General features: G+C 39.7%; 1 protein-coding gene across 4 annotated transcripts in view; it reads left to right on the top strand.

The window, feature by feature from the left end:
* The window catches only part of WT1 (WT1 transcription factor), a 34,861-nt gene extending 17,022 nt beyond the window's left edge, over nucleotides 1-17,839 (top strand). The window contains exons 5-9 of one of the 4 annotated variants that reach the window (XM_085063016.1): nucleotides 3,484-3,586; nucleotides 4,957-5,107; nucleotides 11,363-11,452; nucleotides 12,113-12,196; nucleotides 17,014-17,839. In XM_085063016.1, the coding sequence (XP_084919142.1) occupies nucleotides 3,484-3,586; nucleotides 4,957-5,107; nucleotides 11,363-11,452; nucleotides 12,113-12,196; nucleotides 17,014-17,039 (454 nt within the window). In that variant the 3' untranslated portion in view covers nucleotides 17,040-17,839. Of the gene's footprint in view, nucleotides 1-3,483; nucleotides 3,587-4,956; nucleotides 5,108-11,362; nucleotides 11,453-12,112; nucleotides 12,206-15,561; nucleotides 16,915-17,013 lie in introns of those variants that run through there. The other 3 variants (XM_085063015.1, XM_085063018.1, XM_085063014.1) reach the window with 3 other exon arrangements.
* Nucleotides 17,840-18,640: the final 801 nt, after the last annotated feature.

Raw genomic sequence — 18,640 nt, 5'->3', positions numbered from 1 at the left:
TTCTTTGGTTAATGCAGCTATTTGCTCCCTTATTATCCTGCTGGTTCATCTGGATTTCTGCTGGGGCTGCTGAACCCTTGGAGCAGGGGAAGACACAGTGTAGGAACTTTGGCCAGACTCTCAGCCCACTTGGAGTGCACTTGCAGCAGGGTAGTGAGTGGCTCCCTTGGCACTTCTCCAGGCTGCTGTGGTGTTGTCTGAGCAGCCTGTCCTGCTGAGAGAGAACATGTGCTTTGGTGGAGGTCTAGGCTGTCATCTAGTCCTGGGAGTCCATCAGGATAATTTTTCATTATTATACGTATAGATTTGGTTCCCTGAGCTTATAAGGCATTGTCTCTTTACCTAGTTAGACACAGGGTGCCTGACTAGAAGAGATAAGGACTGTCCTACCTTCTGGAGATTTTCATTTAGTTAATGTACTGCAGGTATAAATTCATCAGGTACTTGTATTTCTCTTGTATGTGGCATTGCATCTGCTCATTCTCTCTTGCATGCAATAAAGCAGGTGTTTGAGTTTAATAATGTATTTAGATTTGTATCTGTTCTTCTATCACTGCTTTTATTATAGTATATAAACTGCAGCCATATGAAACAAGCCAACTGTGCCAACTGTGATGTACCCTTTGTGGCATAAATCATGGGTTCATGGAGTAAAGAGGCTGGAAGAAAAAGAATTGTATTTCACCATGGTGTTATTATCGATGCAGGGTAAAGGCTGGACTTCAAGAGAGCAGCAGTGTAGAGACAGTTTGTAAAAACTCCTCCTTCAGTGTCCCAGCTTCCCACTGACTGGAAAGAATATCCACCTGCTAATTTCTGTCTCCCCAAAGGTCAGATTATTCCACAGTGCTCCATAATGAATAAATAGTGTTTTAACCAAGAAATCTCGCATGATCCATTTTGCTGTCATCAGCCATATGGCCATGCTGAGTACCAGCCAATGCTGATGGAAATGTGCCCAATGTAAAATGGGAAGTAGGGCTCCTGATTATTAAAGCATCTCTCCTAGGGAGCTGGTTAAGGACTTAGTATATTATGGGTCAAGGGGCTCAGAAAATAGGTTTTAATCTTCATCGTTTTGCCGTTGTGTGTACAGTTATAGTAAAGTATAACTAGAAATAAGGGGAGGAAATATGTAAAAAGCTGAATGTTCAGGAAGGATTCCCAACTGTGCAATAAAAATTGAGATGGAGATCATCTGGAGGGTACCTCTCATTGATAGAGCTATTCCTTAGGGCACAGACAGGGGCTTTGTACTTCTTCTTATTCCTGGAAGGAATTATTTCAGAACTCACTGGTGTTTACATAAAAGGTTATCACTGATAGATGAAAACCATGAGAATTTGGAGGGAAAGTGGGGCTGTGTTTTATGGTAGAAGATTTTACTACATATTCCTGCTTCTCCTTCTAAAGTTTCTGTCTTGGGAATTCTTCTTATCTGCTTTTGTGTCTGTTGTTTATTGTGGTGTTTAGGGTTGTTAGGACAGGCGTAAAGGAGAGGTTACATTCAGGGTGACCAGTGCTGAAGTTCACATTTACCCTTGATTTACTGCTGTGTTACAGGTCAGCAACAACTTCTGCTGCAGAACTTGCTCCATATCAATGGTCATTCTCATTCCATTTCTGTTTTAAAATGCACTGTGTAATTTGTGGTCAGCACAGGTATCACCATGGGTTGGGGGATTTCAATACCCCTCTCCCCAGCTTTTCCTTTTCTCTTTTAACATGTACAGACTTGCTGTCTTTAAATAGAGAGGAAAATTTGATGCTGGTGGGGAACCTGTGCTGATCAAATGGTGATAGCAAATGGTAATTTTTTGCTTGGATTCCCAAAAGGCTACTTCAGGGCACTGGGCAGAGAGGAGACCCTATTTATTTGGACATGATACATATTTACAGAAGAGTTTAATCCATTTAAATCAGATAATGGTATCTTCTTTATCTATGATTACAGATACTATTACAGAACAAAGATACTTTCTTGCCACTGCTCCATAACTTATTTCACTACAATCACCTTAAAATTGAATTAAAATTGAAATAAACAGAGCATACTTTCCCAAAAGATGTAGCCTTTGATTTGTATAGTCAGGTGGAGCCAGGATTTGGAGCTAGCACTGTAGAGCAGTAAAAGAATTGACCTCAGAGATCACATCTGCCAGGCAGCAGCCTGCCAGTCACTGTGGGGGTGAATGGTGAGGAATGCAACCCACCCTCTGCAGGGAGAGCTGCTCACAAACACTGCTCCCCTCATCTCCAGCCAGGTTCACAAACCCTTTAGACATGTCCTGCATTCCAGTTCCACTGTTCTGCAAATCACTTAAGAGGTTTAAAACTTCCTGGTAATTCTACTCTGCACATGAACTTTGAGTGAAGAGAAAGAAAGGACCAGTGAAATGAGAGTGTGGACCTCAGGGACCTCTTCAAATTGCTATTGCAAGCATTTGGCAAAGACTGGGATAACATCCTACGTATCCATCTCTGTCCCTAGCTGTGTGCCCTGGGGTTTTGTTCTGGGCTTTCCAATTTCTGGTGTTGTGTAAAACATGTACACTTACCATTGCCAATGTATACTTCTACATGTGATAATGTACACACTAATGTAAAACACTCCTTCAAAAATCAAACCTAAAATGTGACTTTGACATTAAGAAGGCTGCAAACAGGATGCATAGCAATGCTCCAGCATTATGGGCAGGACAACGTAGGATTTTGAAGAACATAATTAAACAAAGCGTATGGCTGTGGCAACCCCAAAACACACAAAAACTTACAAATTTTTAAAATTAATGTGTTGCATGAGAAATCTTGAAAATTTACACATAGTAGGGATAGGCTGGGGGTTTTTAAAAATTTTTATTTTTATAAGGGGTTAATTTGTAGAGCATCCTGCAAGCTGATATGTGGGATAAATAGTTTAGACACTGATTTGTAATCTCTGTTTATGAGTACATGACTGCTATTCTTATAAATGTCATCACTTGCTTGGTAGTATCGGGTAATATCTGAGTCATGAGGTGCTGACAAAAATCCACTGCACTTAATGTGAAACTTGAGGCATTTTGCTCATTCCAAAAGATATTAGCAATAGCCAGCCCCACATTTGACTGATAAATAACGTGAACATGTGCACATGACACCGTTGTGCTGCTATGTGAATTTTTTCCTCTTACCTAAAATCTTTGTGGAAATACATCAGAGTTCAAATCATGACAATTTCTTTTTTTTTTTTTTTTTTCCCCTGGACTGCCTTAATGGATACTAATGGTTGTATACATGGAGTCAATGCATTGTGCCAGCGGGAGCAGGTCCATGTGAGGGCAGAGCAGGTTTCCTTTGGTGAATTTCACTTGAACTTGGATATCATAGCTAAAAAAGTGAACTCTGCATATGTTATCACTGACTTGAGAAAAGAAACCTCTTGCATGGAGCTGAGTACTGAAAAGTATTTAATTTTTCCATTATTCCCCTCTTTATTTACAGACATACAGCGGGATATGAAAATGAGAACCACAGTGCTCCCATGTTGTACAGCTGTGGGGCCCAGTATAGAATACACACCCATGGAGTGTTTAGAGGCATACAAGTGAGTATTGTAGGGCATTCTTCATGGGGAAGTAAAACTGCTGCCTGTTTATAGTTTATCATTCACTATTTCACTGGTGTTTGTAAATCCACCCTTGATTTGTGGCTTCCCTGTGTTGTCAAGAAATGCTTTACATAACTGTCCTGACTTCACTGAAGCAATTGAACTATGATGTAAGATTTTTTTTCTGATACAGTCATTGAAAATTAATTATTTCTTCTTCTGAATTTTGTCTGCAAGGCGATATTCCTTACCAGGTTCTCAGAGTGGTCCAAAATAAATGATTCAGTTCTCAACTTCTAGCTCCAATCACTCTGGCTAGGTGAAGGTTCTGTGGTTGCAATAGACTATATCTAATAATTACATGTATGAAAGTGTTAGATGACATTTTGCTTTTATGTATTTCTGGAACTTTACTAATTCAAATGTATTTCCTTAAAACAGAATCTGTGATTGTTTCCTAATAACTAAGTAATTAGGGAATATTTGGGAGGAACTTACCATTCATGGGAGTTCATTTCCTCTCTTTCTGAGACAATCATACCATTATTAAATACCACTGTAAAAGATATACCTTCTTAAAACTGATGGCAAAGTCATTACAGAGTATCTGTCTCTGAGAATCGGTGTTGCTCTTTGCTGTCAACATACATCAGTTTTTTAGATAGCATCTTTTCTCCTTTTCCTTTTCTCTGTAGTTTAGCAAGTCATTATTCAGTGGCAAGCTCTCAGAAATAGGCTCCTGAGCCAGCTTTTGTTGAGTGAATAAAAGTAAGTGGTTGACATTGTTTAAGGATGTTAATTATCTCAGAAGGAGGAGATCATCTTTGATGGAACATTGTGACAGTGGCCAAAATGCATTAAGGCTGAACTATTCACCAGCTCCACCTAGACAGTTGTTTTTGTTTTGTTTTTAATCAAGTTGTGTTAATCCAAGACATCCATTTCCTTGTCCTTTAACTTAAAATGAGTATTTAAAATAAAAAGGATAATACTACTCTGGCTCGTGCTCTTACATCTCACACTGGTATAGGCTTGAAATTATTCCAAGTGGCAATGAGACTTCTGCCAGAATTGTGTGGTTACACATGAGGTCAGAGTGTGGGCCATTTAATCTCACATGTAAACATTGGTGAGAGAGTTCACCAAATAGAGTGCACTGTGCTCCACCTCTGAATAACTTCAACACTCTGCAAAGAGCCGATTAAGACATACTAATGTTGTGGATGTAGAGCGAAATAAAACTGCCTGTTTCCAGTATGATCTATTTAAACATCTCTTTGTCCTGGGGAAGTGTTGAGTGGCCTGAATGTGTGCAGTGAAAGCTGAGAGCACACACAGGTGGCATTAGCAGGTGTCTGTCCTTGCAGGACGTGCGGCGTGTGCCCGGCGTGGCTCCGACCATCGTGCGGTCGGCGAGCGAGACCAACGAGAAGCGTCCCTTCATGTGTGCCTACCCTGGCTGCAACAAGAGATATTTCAAGCTGTCCCACTTGCAGATGCACAGCAGAAAGCACACTGGTGGGTATAAATCAAGGCACAGCAGAGTGGGCAGGGGGTTTAAGATAGCACAAGGGGCAAGAAGTGCTCTGCCAGGTCAGGGTCTGCGAGAAGCTGTCAGGTGAGAGTGTGTGCTCTGTCATGTGGGCAGCCTCTCTTTTGGAGCAGAGGGCTCTCTAGATCTAGCTAAGAAAAACACAGGGCAGCACTGACAGCAAGTAGATCACCTCCTTCCCCCTCTTACTATTACAGGGATGTGAGTTGTTTTCTCTTTTAGTTTTTTTCTTCTTTCCCCCCTCATTTGGGAATATCGAATCTTGCTCCAAATCTTATCTAATGTTAACAATCAAGAAGTTTCCTCTGCAAGAGGAACCTAGACATTTAGCATCCTTTTGTTCTCCTGTGTAAGCCTTTTCTGGTTGGGGGTGGAGGCAGGGATTGGCAAATGTGTTGCCTGCTATGGGATCTTTCCATGAAGAGCTTGAAGCCAGTCATTTGTAGGCTAATGTCTGGATTCTCTCTCAGTTCAGGCAATAAAATCTCAAAATTTGGAAATCAAATGCTCTGCTGCACCTTGCCAAAGAGTTAACAGAGTTATTACCCTTATTGGGAGATTTATAGTGTTGGGCGTGTAAAATTATGATATATCTTTAGATATGATCCTTATGGTTTGGGGTTTGTTTTTTTTTTTATTGTCTATCCTATTTTTAGTCAGACAGTTTTTTCTGTGCTTACCTAGAAGTCTGTGGATGAAATCTCTCAATATGGATGTTTAGTTAGCCATTGATATGATGGAAGATCAAAGGGATGAAGGAGAACAGGAAGGCAGCCCATGGTGGGTGACCTAGCAGACTGTCTAATATTTCATAAAAGATAGTTACAATCTTCTCATTTTGGAGCCCGTCCAGTTAGTTAATTGGGTAAAATGCTTATAGGTGAGAAATGAGCACAAAGCACTTCTAATTTATGAATGGGCAACTCACAAAATATTGAGACAGCCATCTTCAGAATTTTTGAGATTAAAAGGTCAAGATAATTTAGACTATAAGTGCAATTTCATCTTTAGAAATGAGGGCCTACACAAATGTCATTCTATTTTCTGTAAATAAATTGGAAACAAGAAAATTTGGAAATCTTTTTAAGGCCATTAAATTCAGTATTTTTCTCCATTATGACTAAACAGTTCTGAATTTTTCTCATAACCACTCTTTCTTTCATTCCTAAATTGATTTACTCTATGTTTTAGCAGTCATTATTTGCTTGCACTGGTCCTGTATTTTTTTTATTCCTTTTATTTGCTTGGCTTTCACAATGTTATTTCTGGATCACAAGGACTTCAGCTTGCATATTTTATTTTTTCCTTAGCTGGAGAAGATTTTTGATGTTATATCACATATAATCTAAGGCTTGTAAAATCAGAAAACCTGTCAAAGACTTGTGGGAAGGCCTAGTTTGTCTAACACCCCCTGAGAGGTTTCTGCAATTGTCTTTGTGGTCATACATGCCTCTCCTCTGGGTTACACTGTAGTGAAATAGGGTAGAAGAAAAAAAATTTCCCCTCAAACAGCTTTTCTGGACAGGTGGACACAGATCTTTCTCCCCACACATTTTGATATGTTGACAGCAAAACTTATTTATTTCTCAAATTTTTACAAGTTTCTTTCCACAAGAAGCCAACTTGTTTCCCAAAGCTTGCATTTGCTGATACCAACATTGCCATGTAAGATTTTGAGGCTGGTTGCAGCTAAAGAGAGAAAGCAAGTGATGATTCACTGCTGGAATGAAAATTGCTTGGGTAACTTGCCTGGCTGATGCATTCAGATTTAGGACCAGAAGGGAGTTTTTCCCCATATCAGCTGGCTGAGTTTTGTCCTCAGCCTGTTGAATGGTTACTAGACATTTCCTTTTTTATGGTCTGGAAATTCTACTTACCAAATTCCCAGCTGCTGTAGAGGCTTAGAATATGATGCTCTTCATTTCCTGTCTCCTCCTGTGGTCTGTCAGTCCTAATTTTTGGGAGTGCTTGGTGAGCATCTGGAGGAGATAGTCTACAGACACTTCCCAGTTAAGATATTTTCCTGGCTGCTTGATGGGTGGATGGTCTGGACTAAGTGGCCATGAAGTTTTTCTGCTCCCATGCTCTTCAGGAGTCCTGGGCAGTCAAACCCCCTGTCATGATGCAGATCCGTTTCCAGGCTCCTTTGTAACCTCATGTCTTTGTCTAACCCTGACCTTTTCCTCCTGCATGTCAAAAGCAAAATTTGGAAATCAGTTTTCTCCAAAAAGAATGTGGTTGTGTTTGGTGCACCTCCCATCAGCCAACATAAAATTTTATTAGGTTGTCCTATAAAGTGGTTCTGGACTCACTCAAGAGTTTGGAGCTCTTCCACCTTACACTGTCTTGGTGTAGTGGTAGGTCAGTTTTTTAAATGATGAGCACATGATTTGAAAACAAGCTGTTACATATATCTGATATTAAACCAACAAGATGGCATCGTTGCAGAATATTGTTGGCTCTAGAGTATTGTTTCTCTTTCTGTAATAGATACATACAAAGGACTGGCTCATCAGATCTTCCATTCTTCACCAGTTGCAGCATTGCAAAACCGAGCAAGGCCCTGAAACACAAAGTTGGATTCTCTAATCAGTTTTTACCAATGTTTCAAATAGCTTTAGTTGAAAAAATGTTAACATTTTGTACCCTCCGAGGCTGCTTATCCATTCTTAACAATGCCTTTATTGAAACATGTACAGCCAAAAAAGCTTTTCTCTTATCTTGGTGTATTTTGCTGCAGCAGAAAAGCCTCTGAAAGGAAATGCAGACATACATCTAATTTTTTAACTTTACAACAAGTAATGTGAGTTGTCATTTTGTGGCAGACTTCAGACACTTCCTTGCAGAAACAAATTGATGTCTAGACCTCCATAAATTTCACTTCTGTGGAAACATCGGCATTCTGGCCAGAGACCCTTTGGGTTCAGTGCCACTCATTGGGGAAACTGGATCTATCCTAACACAAAGCTGAGCATATTTGCAGAGAGAATATCCTCTGCCTGTTTGCCAGGGATATTCTTTAGCCAAAATTGGCTCAGCTGCGGGTATGATCTGCAATGGAGTAAGAGAATCTGTAGATCAGGAAGGTTGTCCTTTATGATAGGATGTCGAGTTGTATCCTTTCAGGCTGTCATTTCTACAGCATAAAATAAAAAATACTTATGAATTTAAAATATTAGATCAGTTTCAGAACAGTAATGACATGTCACAGCTGAACTGTGGTGTGAAGATGATGGAAAACTTTAACTATAAAGGCTCCCTACTAAATAAATAAGCAAATGTGTATTTTAAATGAGTTTGCTAGAACAAATTGTATTGAAGAAAAAATGTAATATTCCCAAGGCAAAGTTGTGATCATGGGACTTGTTTAACTAAGTGTGTACATTTATTTGAGAAAAGGGATTTAAATTGGTGAAGGAAGTATAGACCAGACTTCAGATTCTTACTCACACTTGCAGTCTCTGGTTTCAGAATCAGCCTCCTTTTCTCATGTGTTCTTGTTAAGGACAGGCTTTTACTCTTGCCGAACTCCTTAATTAAAAGCAATGACTGTGAATATTTTATGCAACTGCTACAGCAGTAGGACTTTCTGTTTTCCCATGCATCTGAGCCAGTGAATTTGCTCCAGAGAAAATGTGCACACTTCTCTTAGTTTAAGTTAACTATGTTTGAGAAAATCAGTTTGTGTTATTGGAAGAATTTATTGCCATATGTACAAAGGCAGATTCACACTTTTCTACAATTGCTGAGCTTTATTATTTTATTTTCCTAAATATCAAAGATCTACGGTCCCCTTTACCCTCTCTCATCTTTACCATTTCATGATGCACTAAGTTCAGCCTTTCTTTTGTCTGCCCTGTTTCAGTAGTGTAAGTAATCATGAAAGCCTCCAAGTCTCAGGTGGAAGGGCTGGTGAAGCTCCATCTGCATCTCCTATTTTGTTTTGAGATTGTTTGTGATCACATAAGAAGGTGACAACATTACTGGGTATTTTCATATGTAAAGAGACTTCAGCCTTTTACTGGAGAGGCTTTGATAGGCGTGGGGAAATTAGACGCTCTCACTGTGGGAATTTAATGGGATACTAACAGCCTTTTTCTAATTGGAGATGTTTCTGTTGTCCTGTTCTAATGCAATTTATGGGAGCTCACAGGCATGTGACAGTCAGCTTTGGCAGCTGACATGGAAGATGTAGAAGGAAAGAGAAACCAGGATTTCTGTCCAAATGTTGTGCCTCTTTTTGTTTATTTGCTTTTTTTTCTTCCCAGTGTCATCATATCCCTATGTAAACATTTTGGATTGATTCCTTTAATATATGCATTGGTTAAATTTGTCTTTAATTTAACCAAGATTATTTTCCAAAGTATTTAAAGAAATACTTTCATGCACATGCCTTTGGACTCTGCATGCTGTTTTATTCAAATATCTCCTTAAACATCTTCTAAGTTTATATTGCAATTAGCAGACAATCATCCTGTCACTGCATTCTGCTCTGCTGACATTCCCCCTCTTAAATCTGCCAAAGGGCTGAATTCCTTGGAAGTAAGTGGTTTCTGAAAAGCAGGCACCCCCCAGGGAGTCCTCGCGGTCAAAGTGTATGGAACTATTTCAAGCACCTGTGGCAACTTTAATCTCTTATGCTAATAAATTAAGCACAGCAGACATGGAAATTGTCCACACCTAGGTTTGAGAATCAGTAAACTCCTTGGGGTGACTATCACAGGAAGTTAGGTTGTACTTGCAGATTTAGTTGCTTTGTAAAATTTTTATTTTAGCTACACCAGGATGAATTTGGAATTCTTTCCTTAATATGCTGCTTACTCTCTGTCACTTGGATCAAAAGTCATCAGCTTTAAACTCTAGTTTGCTTTGGTGTCTCAGAATAGCAGTGCAACCAGAATACATTTCCTCATCACAGTAGAATCAGAAATGCAGACACTTGTAATGAAGGTTTATCAAAGGGATATGTTTTTAAAATTAAACTGAAAGAAATTAAACCCACTGCCCACTCCTGCTGATGTTTTCCTGTAGGTCCTTCCCACTGGACCTTTGGTTTAGATCTCAGCTTCCCACAGCAGACAGAGCAGGTCCCAGCTGCTCCCATGTGTACCTCCCAGATAAAGCCCAGGGTTCTCCCAGCTTTGCAGTGAGAGATGTTTCATTCCTGCTGGTGCTGAGGCCTCTGTGCTGTGGCACTGGAGCCAGACTTTTTGTGGGTATAAATGGAATTGTATCTGAGGCTTCCAGTGTTGTGCAAAGGGACCTTGGTTTAGATGTAAGTGAGATCTGGAAGACCATACAGCTCCTCCTGTAACAGCATAAGGATTGTTTTGGATTGTGCTGGCTAAATTTCACCACCTCTATGCTCTGCTACCCACCGGCAGTATTTCTTGCTTTCCTCAGACCTCTCTGTTGCTGCATTTCTTTTTGCATGTTTATGTGGCTGGTGAAGTCCTTTGCATTGAAGTCCATGTTCTTTTGAGACACTGGATTGTAGGGATTTTTTTTCTAAAAAACTCAGGATCTCACTTTTCGTCCCAGAGAAATCCCACCCTGAGGATCTCTGCTGAACTGCATGGGAGGAGGGGAAGAGTTTATATTTACATGAGGCTTTGCAATAATTCATGGCCTTGCCTGTGGGAGCTGTGCAGCAATGTGAGAAATTGTATTTAATGGCACTTTATGGAAGAAATCTAATTTGTGTTTTGGGGAAGAATATGTCATTTTCTGAGGCTGAATTTTGCTCAGTTTTTTCTAATTAAAATAATGTGGTTAAAATTGCCACCTACGTGGATGTAACTTATTTGGTTTTTGCTTTAAATCCAATTTAGTTCAAACTGCAAGTTGTTCCTTCGTATAGATCATATGTTACTGAAACAGGTGGAAAGGGTTTAATGTAGTTTTAAGAGAAATATAAACCAAGACATTCCTGTTCTTTTCCAGCAGAAAAAAAATTCACTCAACATGAAATTTTTCGAAGCTTTAACGGGAAAGACTATTTTCTTAGAATGAGGAGATTCAGTGTCAGTGTCAGTTCAGTAGGATTATGCCAGCCTTTCCAACAGACTTGTATGGCTTTATGACCAATCAGTCCTGGTGTGCCACTAGACTGCTTCAGACTGCACAGAAGTCTTTCAGAGCAACACATTTCATCTTCTGATTCTGGTTGAGGTGTCCCCTCATTTAGCCACATTTTCTGATAAACTGTTTTTCCTCTGCAGGTGAAAAACCTTATCAGTGTGATTTTAAAGACTGTGAACGAAGATTTTCTCGTTCAGACCAACTCAAGCGGCACCAAAGACGACACACAGGTTTGTGGACAAGACTTGACTGTGGATTAGAGTTCATCTTAATCTGTGAATTGTGATCCCTAAAGTATATTCCTTCTATTTTCTGATGTTGTCTGCTCATAATACCAAATTCTTGAAGTTAATTTTAGGAGAGGGCTGTGGCTGGGTTTTTGAATTGGCCTTTCAGCACTAGTGTGGTTCTTTAGATGACTTTTACATCCTGACATCATCTTTTGAAACAACTTTCTTAATGAAATTGTTTGCCCAATATAGGGAATATATTCTGTTTAAAACTAAACAGTTCTGCAGGAAAAAATTGCCAATGTGTAAAATTTGCCCAAGACCTATGTCATGTGTAAAGTAAGCTAATCCTATTGGGAGCACATGAAAATAAATTTCTGCACCTTGATTTTTCTTATGTCCTATTTGCTCCTTCGTGATACCAACAGTGCCAAGCCACAGGGTCAGAATTAACAACATTTGCAGATGGTCCTCAGTCCAATAGTTTAATGACTAACTTTCTGTAATGTGTAGGCACAGAGCTGGGAGGAGCACTTACAGTAACTAGAACACAAAAGGAAAAATCCAGGCTTTTGAAACTTCAGAAATAACTGATTTCATTCATCCTTCCCAAAAGTGTTGGGACATATGGATAGATTTTTTTTTTTTTTTGGCTCTTAGGTGTGAAACCCTTTCAGTGTAAAACCTGTCAGAGAAAATTCTCTAGATCTGATCATCTGAAGACTCATACCAGGACTCATACAGGTAAAACAAGTGCGTAAACTTTTCTTCACATTTATATTTCTTTATTTTCTAATTTTAAATCAATGTTGCAAATTACATGATTAGAAAGTGTCTTAACCAGGAGTTAAATATTCAAAACAGCAGAAAGAATTTCAAAGTGTGCTGCTTTTTCAGTGTGGCTGTATTCCCCAAGCATTATAGTCACTTTTCACAAAGGGATTTAGGTGATTTTAGAAACTATGCTTTCCTCCTTCATGTTTAAAGAAATTTCAGCTTGGCAAAATAAATTTTGTCAGCGACTAAGAAATGAGCGTCATGGTCTCAGCCCACAAATGTCAAGTTGATCTACTGCCTTAACTGAAAAGACCCTACAAGATAGAAATTTTAATTCTAGCTTTAGCCAAAGGTCTGTAATCTAAAGTATTCATGCCTACTCATGCTTCTCCCAAGTGTCAGTTGAGCCTAATGCAGGATAGCACGGCAAAGCTCTTGCTGTTGCTGCTTGTGCTGTAATCTCTCCAGAAGATAAAAGGAGTGCCTTTTGCAAACTCACACTGACAGACACTAAAGTAAAAGCTTACTCAAATATTCAAGGACCTTTTTATTTTTTGTAGAAACCGTAGTATTTCATGTAAATACAGGGGGAAAGAAAGTAGGCCATTTTAGTCTAGTCTGCCCTCACATAAATGTAAACACAATTAAGGAGAAACTGCAGCAACCTCTGTATTTTAGTTTTAAGTTTTAGAATTATTCCTATGTACTGACATTTTCTGTTCCTTCTGCTATGTATGCAGTGTTTTTACCAAGTAATTGTTTGCTGAGCACTTTGGCATGTTATTGGATGTCACGGTGTTTTCCATACTGGTGTTAACCTTTTAAATTCAGTCTCTGTACAGATGGACAAGGAGCCTGAAAATCTTTTTCTCCCTGCTAAGAATTCTTTTTTCTCTTCTGGACCATAAAAACATATATTTCAGACTTCCAAAAATAAAAGAGAAATTTTAATAAAGGAAATGATTCACCTGAGAACAATGGCATTTTCTGTGGCACTGGCCAAATAAATGCTTCACTCAATGGCCATATCTACACTTGCAATCTGCAAATGGCAAAGGGCATGGCTGTGTTCCTGGGTTCTCCCCATGGTCCTGCTGAGCTGCAGGGCCTGGGTCTCTGTGCATTTGCATGAAGAAAGACGTTTTCTTAACCAGCAAGAGGTAACGTTCCTGGAGAGACAAAATGGCAAGTGATTGTAACACGCTGGCAAGCTGGGATAAACTACATTGCCCATCACATTTCATTGCTAACTGATCTGCCAATTCAGGGCTTGCATGACTCCAGTAATTTTTTTTAGCCCAGATTAGCTGCAGTGAAGGACTTGCTCTCTTTTTTGCTAGTGAAGCTCCTCTCCCTGTTCTTGTTGCCCGTGGCTCCCTGTGCCCTGAGCCCCACTGCTGAGAGCAGGCTCACCTGAGCACGGGCAGCCTGGCCTGGCAGCACAGACCTTCCTGTGGGACTGCTGGCACAGAATCTGGCTGGTGTTATGGAGCTCCTCCTCTCAGTGCTTTTGGATGTGTCAGCTCCTGAGGGGAAGGAGCACCAGTGGTGGGTGGGGATTTTTCATCTCCATTTTGCCCTGGAACTTCATTCCTCTTTCTTTGTCACTAAATATTGTGGCAAAACACTGAGCTCCAGTTAACTTGCTCCATGTGAAATCTTGAGGAAGCAAAGCACAGGTGACTTCCATGTAATTCCATCCTAATTTTAAGTCAATTGCCAAACTAATTTTTGAGATTCAGGGATCCTTTTCCTAGGAAGCAATTTTACTGTGGCAGCAATCTTTGCTGTAGAAAGCAAAAAGATAAATCAAAGGAAAGGTCTGTCCATTCATAGACACATTTAGCGATGGAAATGTGATTTCTGGTATCTGTACAATGAAGCTGTACAAAGTAATTTATGCCCAGCACAGAACTCATAGAGATTGCCTTCCCCTTGTTGTGAGAAGACAACCAGGATTGCTTGTGAAAAAGTAAAACTGTGCTGCTGTTGCTGTGGTAGTTCTGTGAGAAGTTGGTCAGTTATAGATACCTTGCCTCAGTTCTCAGGATGGTTTTGCTAATGCTGATGAAAGACCAGTTTATACAATCTGTGGTTTTTGACCAGATCAGTTTTGTCCCACACTGTTTTATGCACTCATGGGAGATAGTTGATGCTTTTGCCAGCATCTATGCTAAGTGGATAAAGCAGATTTTACGTATCCCCCTCCCACCCAAAATACATTGTGTGGGAGTTTTCAAACAGAAATTCATATTTATGCAAATCCCCTTTTGCCTGAATTTGGATGTTTGTGAAATGCCCGAAGTGTGAGGTAAATAAGAAGAGAAGATGTCTGGGTGAGATTGAACCACCCCAGTGTGTCTGGAGTGTGTTGGAAAGGACAAGGTGTGTAGACAGCACTGAAGAGCCCAGCCCCAGAGCTGAACCCACTTTAAAATATTGCATTTATTTTGAGGGGGAAAAAAAAAGAAAACGAAAAAAAGAAGCATGAGTCACCAGGCACTGCTCTGAGCTAATGAAAGCATTCCATCAGCATTCCTGTGGCATCAGAAACACAGCCTGAAATTCCACTTAAACATTGTAGGAAGTCAAGAGACCAGGTTAAACAGTTAAAAAGGGATGGCATTTCTTGTTAAATTTGAACGTGCTTCGCTTGGAGTTATTTGTAGTGAATATTATGCTCATGAAAATGTTAGAAAAATGCTGTTTTGAGCATTTGACATCTCTCATAGATGTGAATCCACCTTATTTAGATAGTAGCAGAAAACTTTGAGTCTGGCTCAGCAGACTTCATGCTGAACCCTGTTGCTTCTGCCATATTCACTTACACTCACCAGTTTCAAAGAACTTCAGCCAAAACCCATTGAATTAGCTGGAAAAACCTCCCCTTGACTGGAGGTCAAGCTCTAAATTGTCACTGACAGTTTCCACAGTGACTAACAGTATGTCTGCACCACCGCCCGAGGTGTGACTGAAGCTTGTGCGAATGCCAGAGTGACTTTGAAACCTGGTCATTTGAGAGCCAAGAGTAGCATAATCATGGCAAAATGGTATTCAGCAAGGGCCTGTCCTCAGGAATGAACCACTGCAAAGTGTTCCACGTCATCTGGAAAGGCTGTTGTTCAACATCAGCTGAGGCAGATGTAGGGAAGCACCGAGCGCTGATGTGAGCAGGAGTTTGGGGCACTCCCACACCCTCTCAGGACAGCCCAGGGTGCCTTTCCTCCTGACAGGGGCTCTGCCAGCTCCTCACAGCCCTGCAGAAAGAAAACAAATAGCAGTGTCTCAGATGAGCTGTATGCTCAGCTAATAACAGGGTGTTTTGTTAACAGGTGAAAAGCCTTTCAGTTGCCGGTGGCCCAGCTGTCAAAAAAAATTTGCCAGGTCTGATGAATTAGTTCGTCATCACAACATGCACCAGAGGAACATGACTAAACTGCAGTTGGCCCTTTAGACAGTTCAAACAAGTGAAAAAAACAGATGGGACATTATAAGCTACTGCAAACTTTCTCAGCCATCTTCGATCACCTCTGTCAGAGAGCTGCAGCTGTCTTCGCATCCTATTTGACACAAGTTAACTAAACTGTAGGATTCTGCTCAGCCTTGGAGCTCCACAAAAGTTCCTTTTCAATAAGTTCAAGAGATTTTTACTTGTGGTTTTGTACAAAAGTAAGCAAGATCGCCACAGTTTCAAGATCGCTATAAACTGCTTAGCTTTTATGTCTGTCTCCAGGTTTTTTGTGCTATTTTCACTTGAACTTTTCTGGGTACAAATTGCTGTACCTTTTTAATTCCTGAAGTGGGTAGGATGATTCCTCCCTGTTGAAGGTTAGCTCTACACTCGTATCATCCCTGCATATTCTGTGGTTCCTAAATGCTTGTACAGCTCTCCTCACAAAGCAAAGGAACTGTCACCTGAGATATTCCTGGTAAACTTTGTACTCGCACTGCCAAAGGGCAGGCTTTTAGAGTTGGAAGCTCTGCTTTTGTAATTCACAGATCAAACCTTTTTTTAAAGGTTGCCTTTCTAGAGCAGCTAAAGCCAGATGAACCAGAGCCTCTCTGTACAGAGAACAAGAATCTTACCATTAAGTTAACTTGGTTTTTAAATAATTGCATAATTGAACCCTCAAAACTGTTTTGTTTGTCAATTAGCTCTCTCCTTTTCTCTCTCTCTTTTTAATGTATTGGTTTAAATTTATTCTATCATGAGATGCATAGATCTCCTTTACACAAAACTAATTCCAATCATTGTAGACATTTGGGATTTGTTTACAATGTAAAGCCACACTGGTTATGTGGCTAGCAAGCTGTATAAACTTAAAACTGAACTTTTAATGGGGCTGGTCCAGGATCTCCATTAACAGATTACTCTTAAGATAAGTAACTTAAAAAAGACTCTTTGTCAAGTATATGTGAAAAAGACATTATTAGTGTAAGGAAATATATTATTTCAGGGTTTTGGGAGGAGGGGTTTATTATTTACTTTTAATTGCTTGAAATTGTGTGTATATATATATATCTGATAATGTATTGCTCTTAGACATCTCCAATTAGAAAATGTATAAATATTAGAAGCATCACTGTTCTGATGTTGTTGCTGTTACAAACTATTGATAACACTAAGAATGTAACCTGCATTTTTCACTGAGCTTTCAATTAAAGCCCATTCAAAGAGAAACAAATGAGAGTCCAACAGATGTCTTGTTTCATGTCTGGTATTAAATTTCAAATGCCCTGTCCAATAGTATCCTTTTTTTTTTTTTTTTTTTTTGTATATAAAGGTACCACCAGCACTGATGACCACTAGTTAACCTGTCCAGGTCTTGACCACAATTTATCCATCTCACTTGGGAATCATACTGGCAGCAGAAAACAGTGTCAAGTTTCATATTGTGCTATAAAGCAGTTGCTTCAATCGTTCGTCTTCTTGCCCAACCATTCCTTCTCTTTCGACCCGTGAGATTTGTGTAAGAACTTTATAGAACAGTAAAATCCCGTTTATAAATAGCAGAACTGGCCTTCTGTAGAGCTGGGCTGAAACCATAAGCACAGATAACTTCTTAGATTAGGATGTCATAGACTGACTTTTAAGTAAAAGTTAATTTAGAGTTGGGGTGGCTTAAATCAGTTCAGCAGGTTGAAAAAGACAGTTTTTTCGTAGATGATGAAGTGTGAAAACGAAGATAAAGAAATATTACTGTTTCTTTGTCATACTGCCTACTTTTCCTTGGAAGTAAGTACAGCCTGCCTCAGCGCCCTTTGCCCTTGCAAAATATTTGTATCTCTTTAGCAAAAATCTTTAATGTATCTTGCCAAGCTTTTTTCTCTAATGTACACAATGGAGTTCTATGATGGGTTGAGCTTTCTCTCTTAAAGTGCAGCTGCATCGTCAAGAAAACTCAACAGTTAATTCTTCAAGTCCTCTTTTTCGCCTGGGTATTGCATCACTGTTAATTACTGTTGGGGTACTGTGACTCATTTGTATCAGTCAACTTTATCTTTTGCTGCCAAAAGACAGCATCTCTCTGGAGAAACTCATAACAAGTGTGGCAAACATCAAATATTTGGAGCGAATGGTGTACATAAAACTGCACAGAATTAAAAAATAAAGCAACTCCTCCTGCTTTCTTGAAAGAAAAGTTCAGCTGCAATAACAATGTCCTCTGATTTACCCAGCAGTCTTCTGAAACTACAAAACAATCTGTTTTTCAGACTGCACCCAAAATAGAGATCTGCCACGAGTGTTTATACTAAAAGCCAAAAAAAGAAAAATCAGCCTCTAGTTTTGCCTGCATCAGTCAAACATAAATAAAACTATCTTTCATGAAGTACAACCAAAACTCCACTGCAGCACAGGCCAGACTTTCAGTGACCTGTAAATAGCTACAACCATGGTTTGCTGCTTGGGGAATCACATGCCAAATAATAATGGTAGATGGCTACAAAAAATGAAGCGTGGGTTGATGAGTGACAGAGCATGTCCTTTTGCTTTTGCTGTCACCACTTTTTCCATGAAAGACTTACTTTCACTCTGCTGTTTGATGATTATTATGTCCCACAGCCTGTCAAGTACAGAGATGCCAATGGTAAAGATTTACAAGATTTTTAAAATTTTTATTTTCAGTTATTTTACACTGTTTGTTATGAGAGGCATTCTATGTCTCCTCCTTTCATTTCCCTGTTTTCAGAATTCTATCAGCAAGGTAACCCACCTTTATGGAAGTGCTTTACTGCAGAAGCAGCCCCCAGATACTGGCTCTTGCAGCATGCAATTCCTCATTTTGGGACAAGCAGAGACTGATCAGCAGGCTGAGTCTCTGTGAGCTTGACCTCCATATGAAAGATGAGTGGCCTGCACTCTATTATATCTTAAAAGTATCCTCAGCTCTCTGGAAAATTTTCAATCCC

Source organism: Lichenostomus cassidix, chromosome 5, assembly GCF_008360975.1.
Source record: "Lichenostomus cassidix isolate B80296 chromosome 5, HeHo_3.0, whole genome shotgun sequence".
In the NCBI taxonomy this organism is placed as follows: domain Eukaryota; kingdom Metazoa; phylum Chordata; class Aves; order Passeriformes; family Meliphagidae; genus Lichenostomus; species Lichenostomus cassidix.
This window is presented reverse-complemented; position numbering and strand designations above follow the sequence as displayed.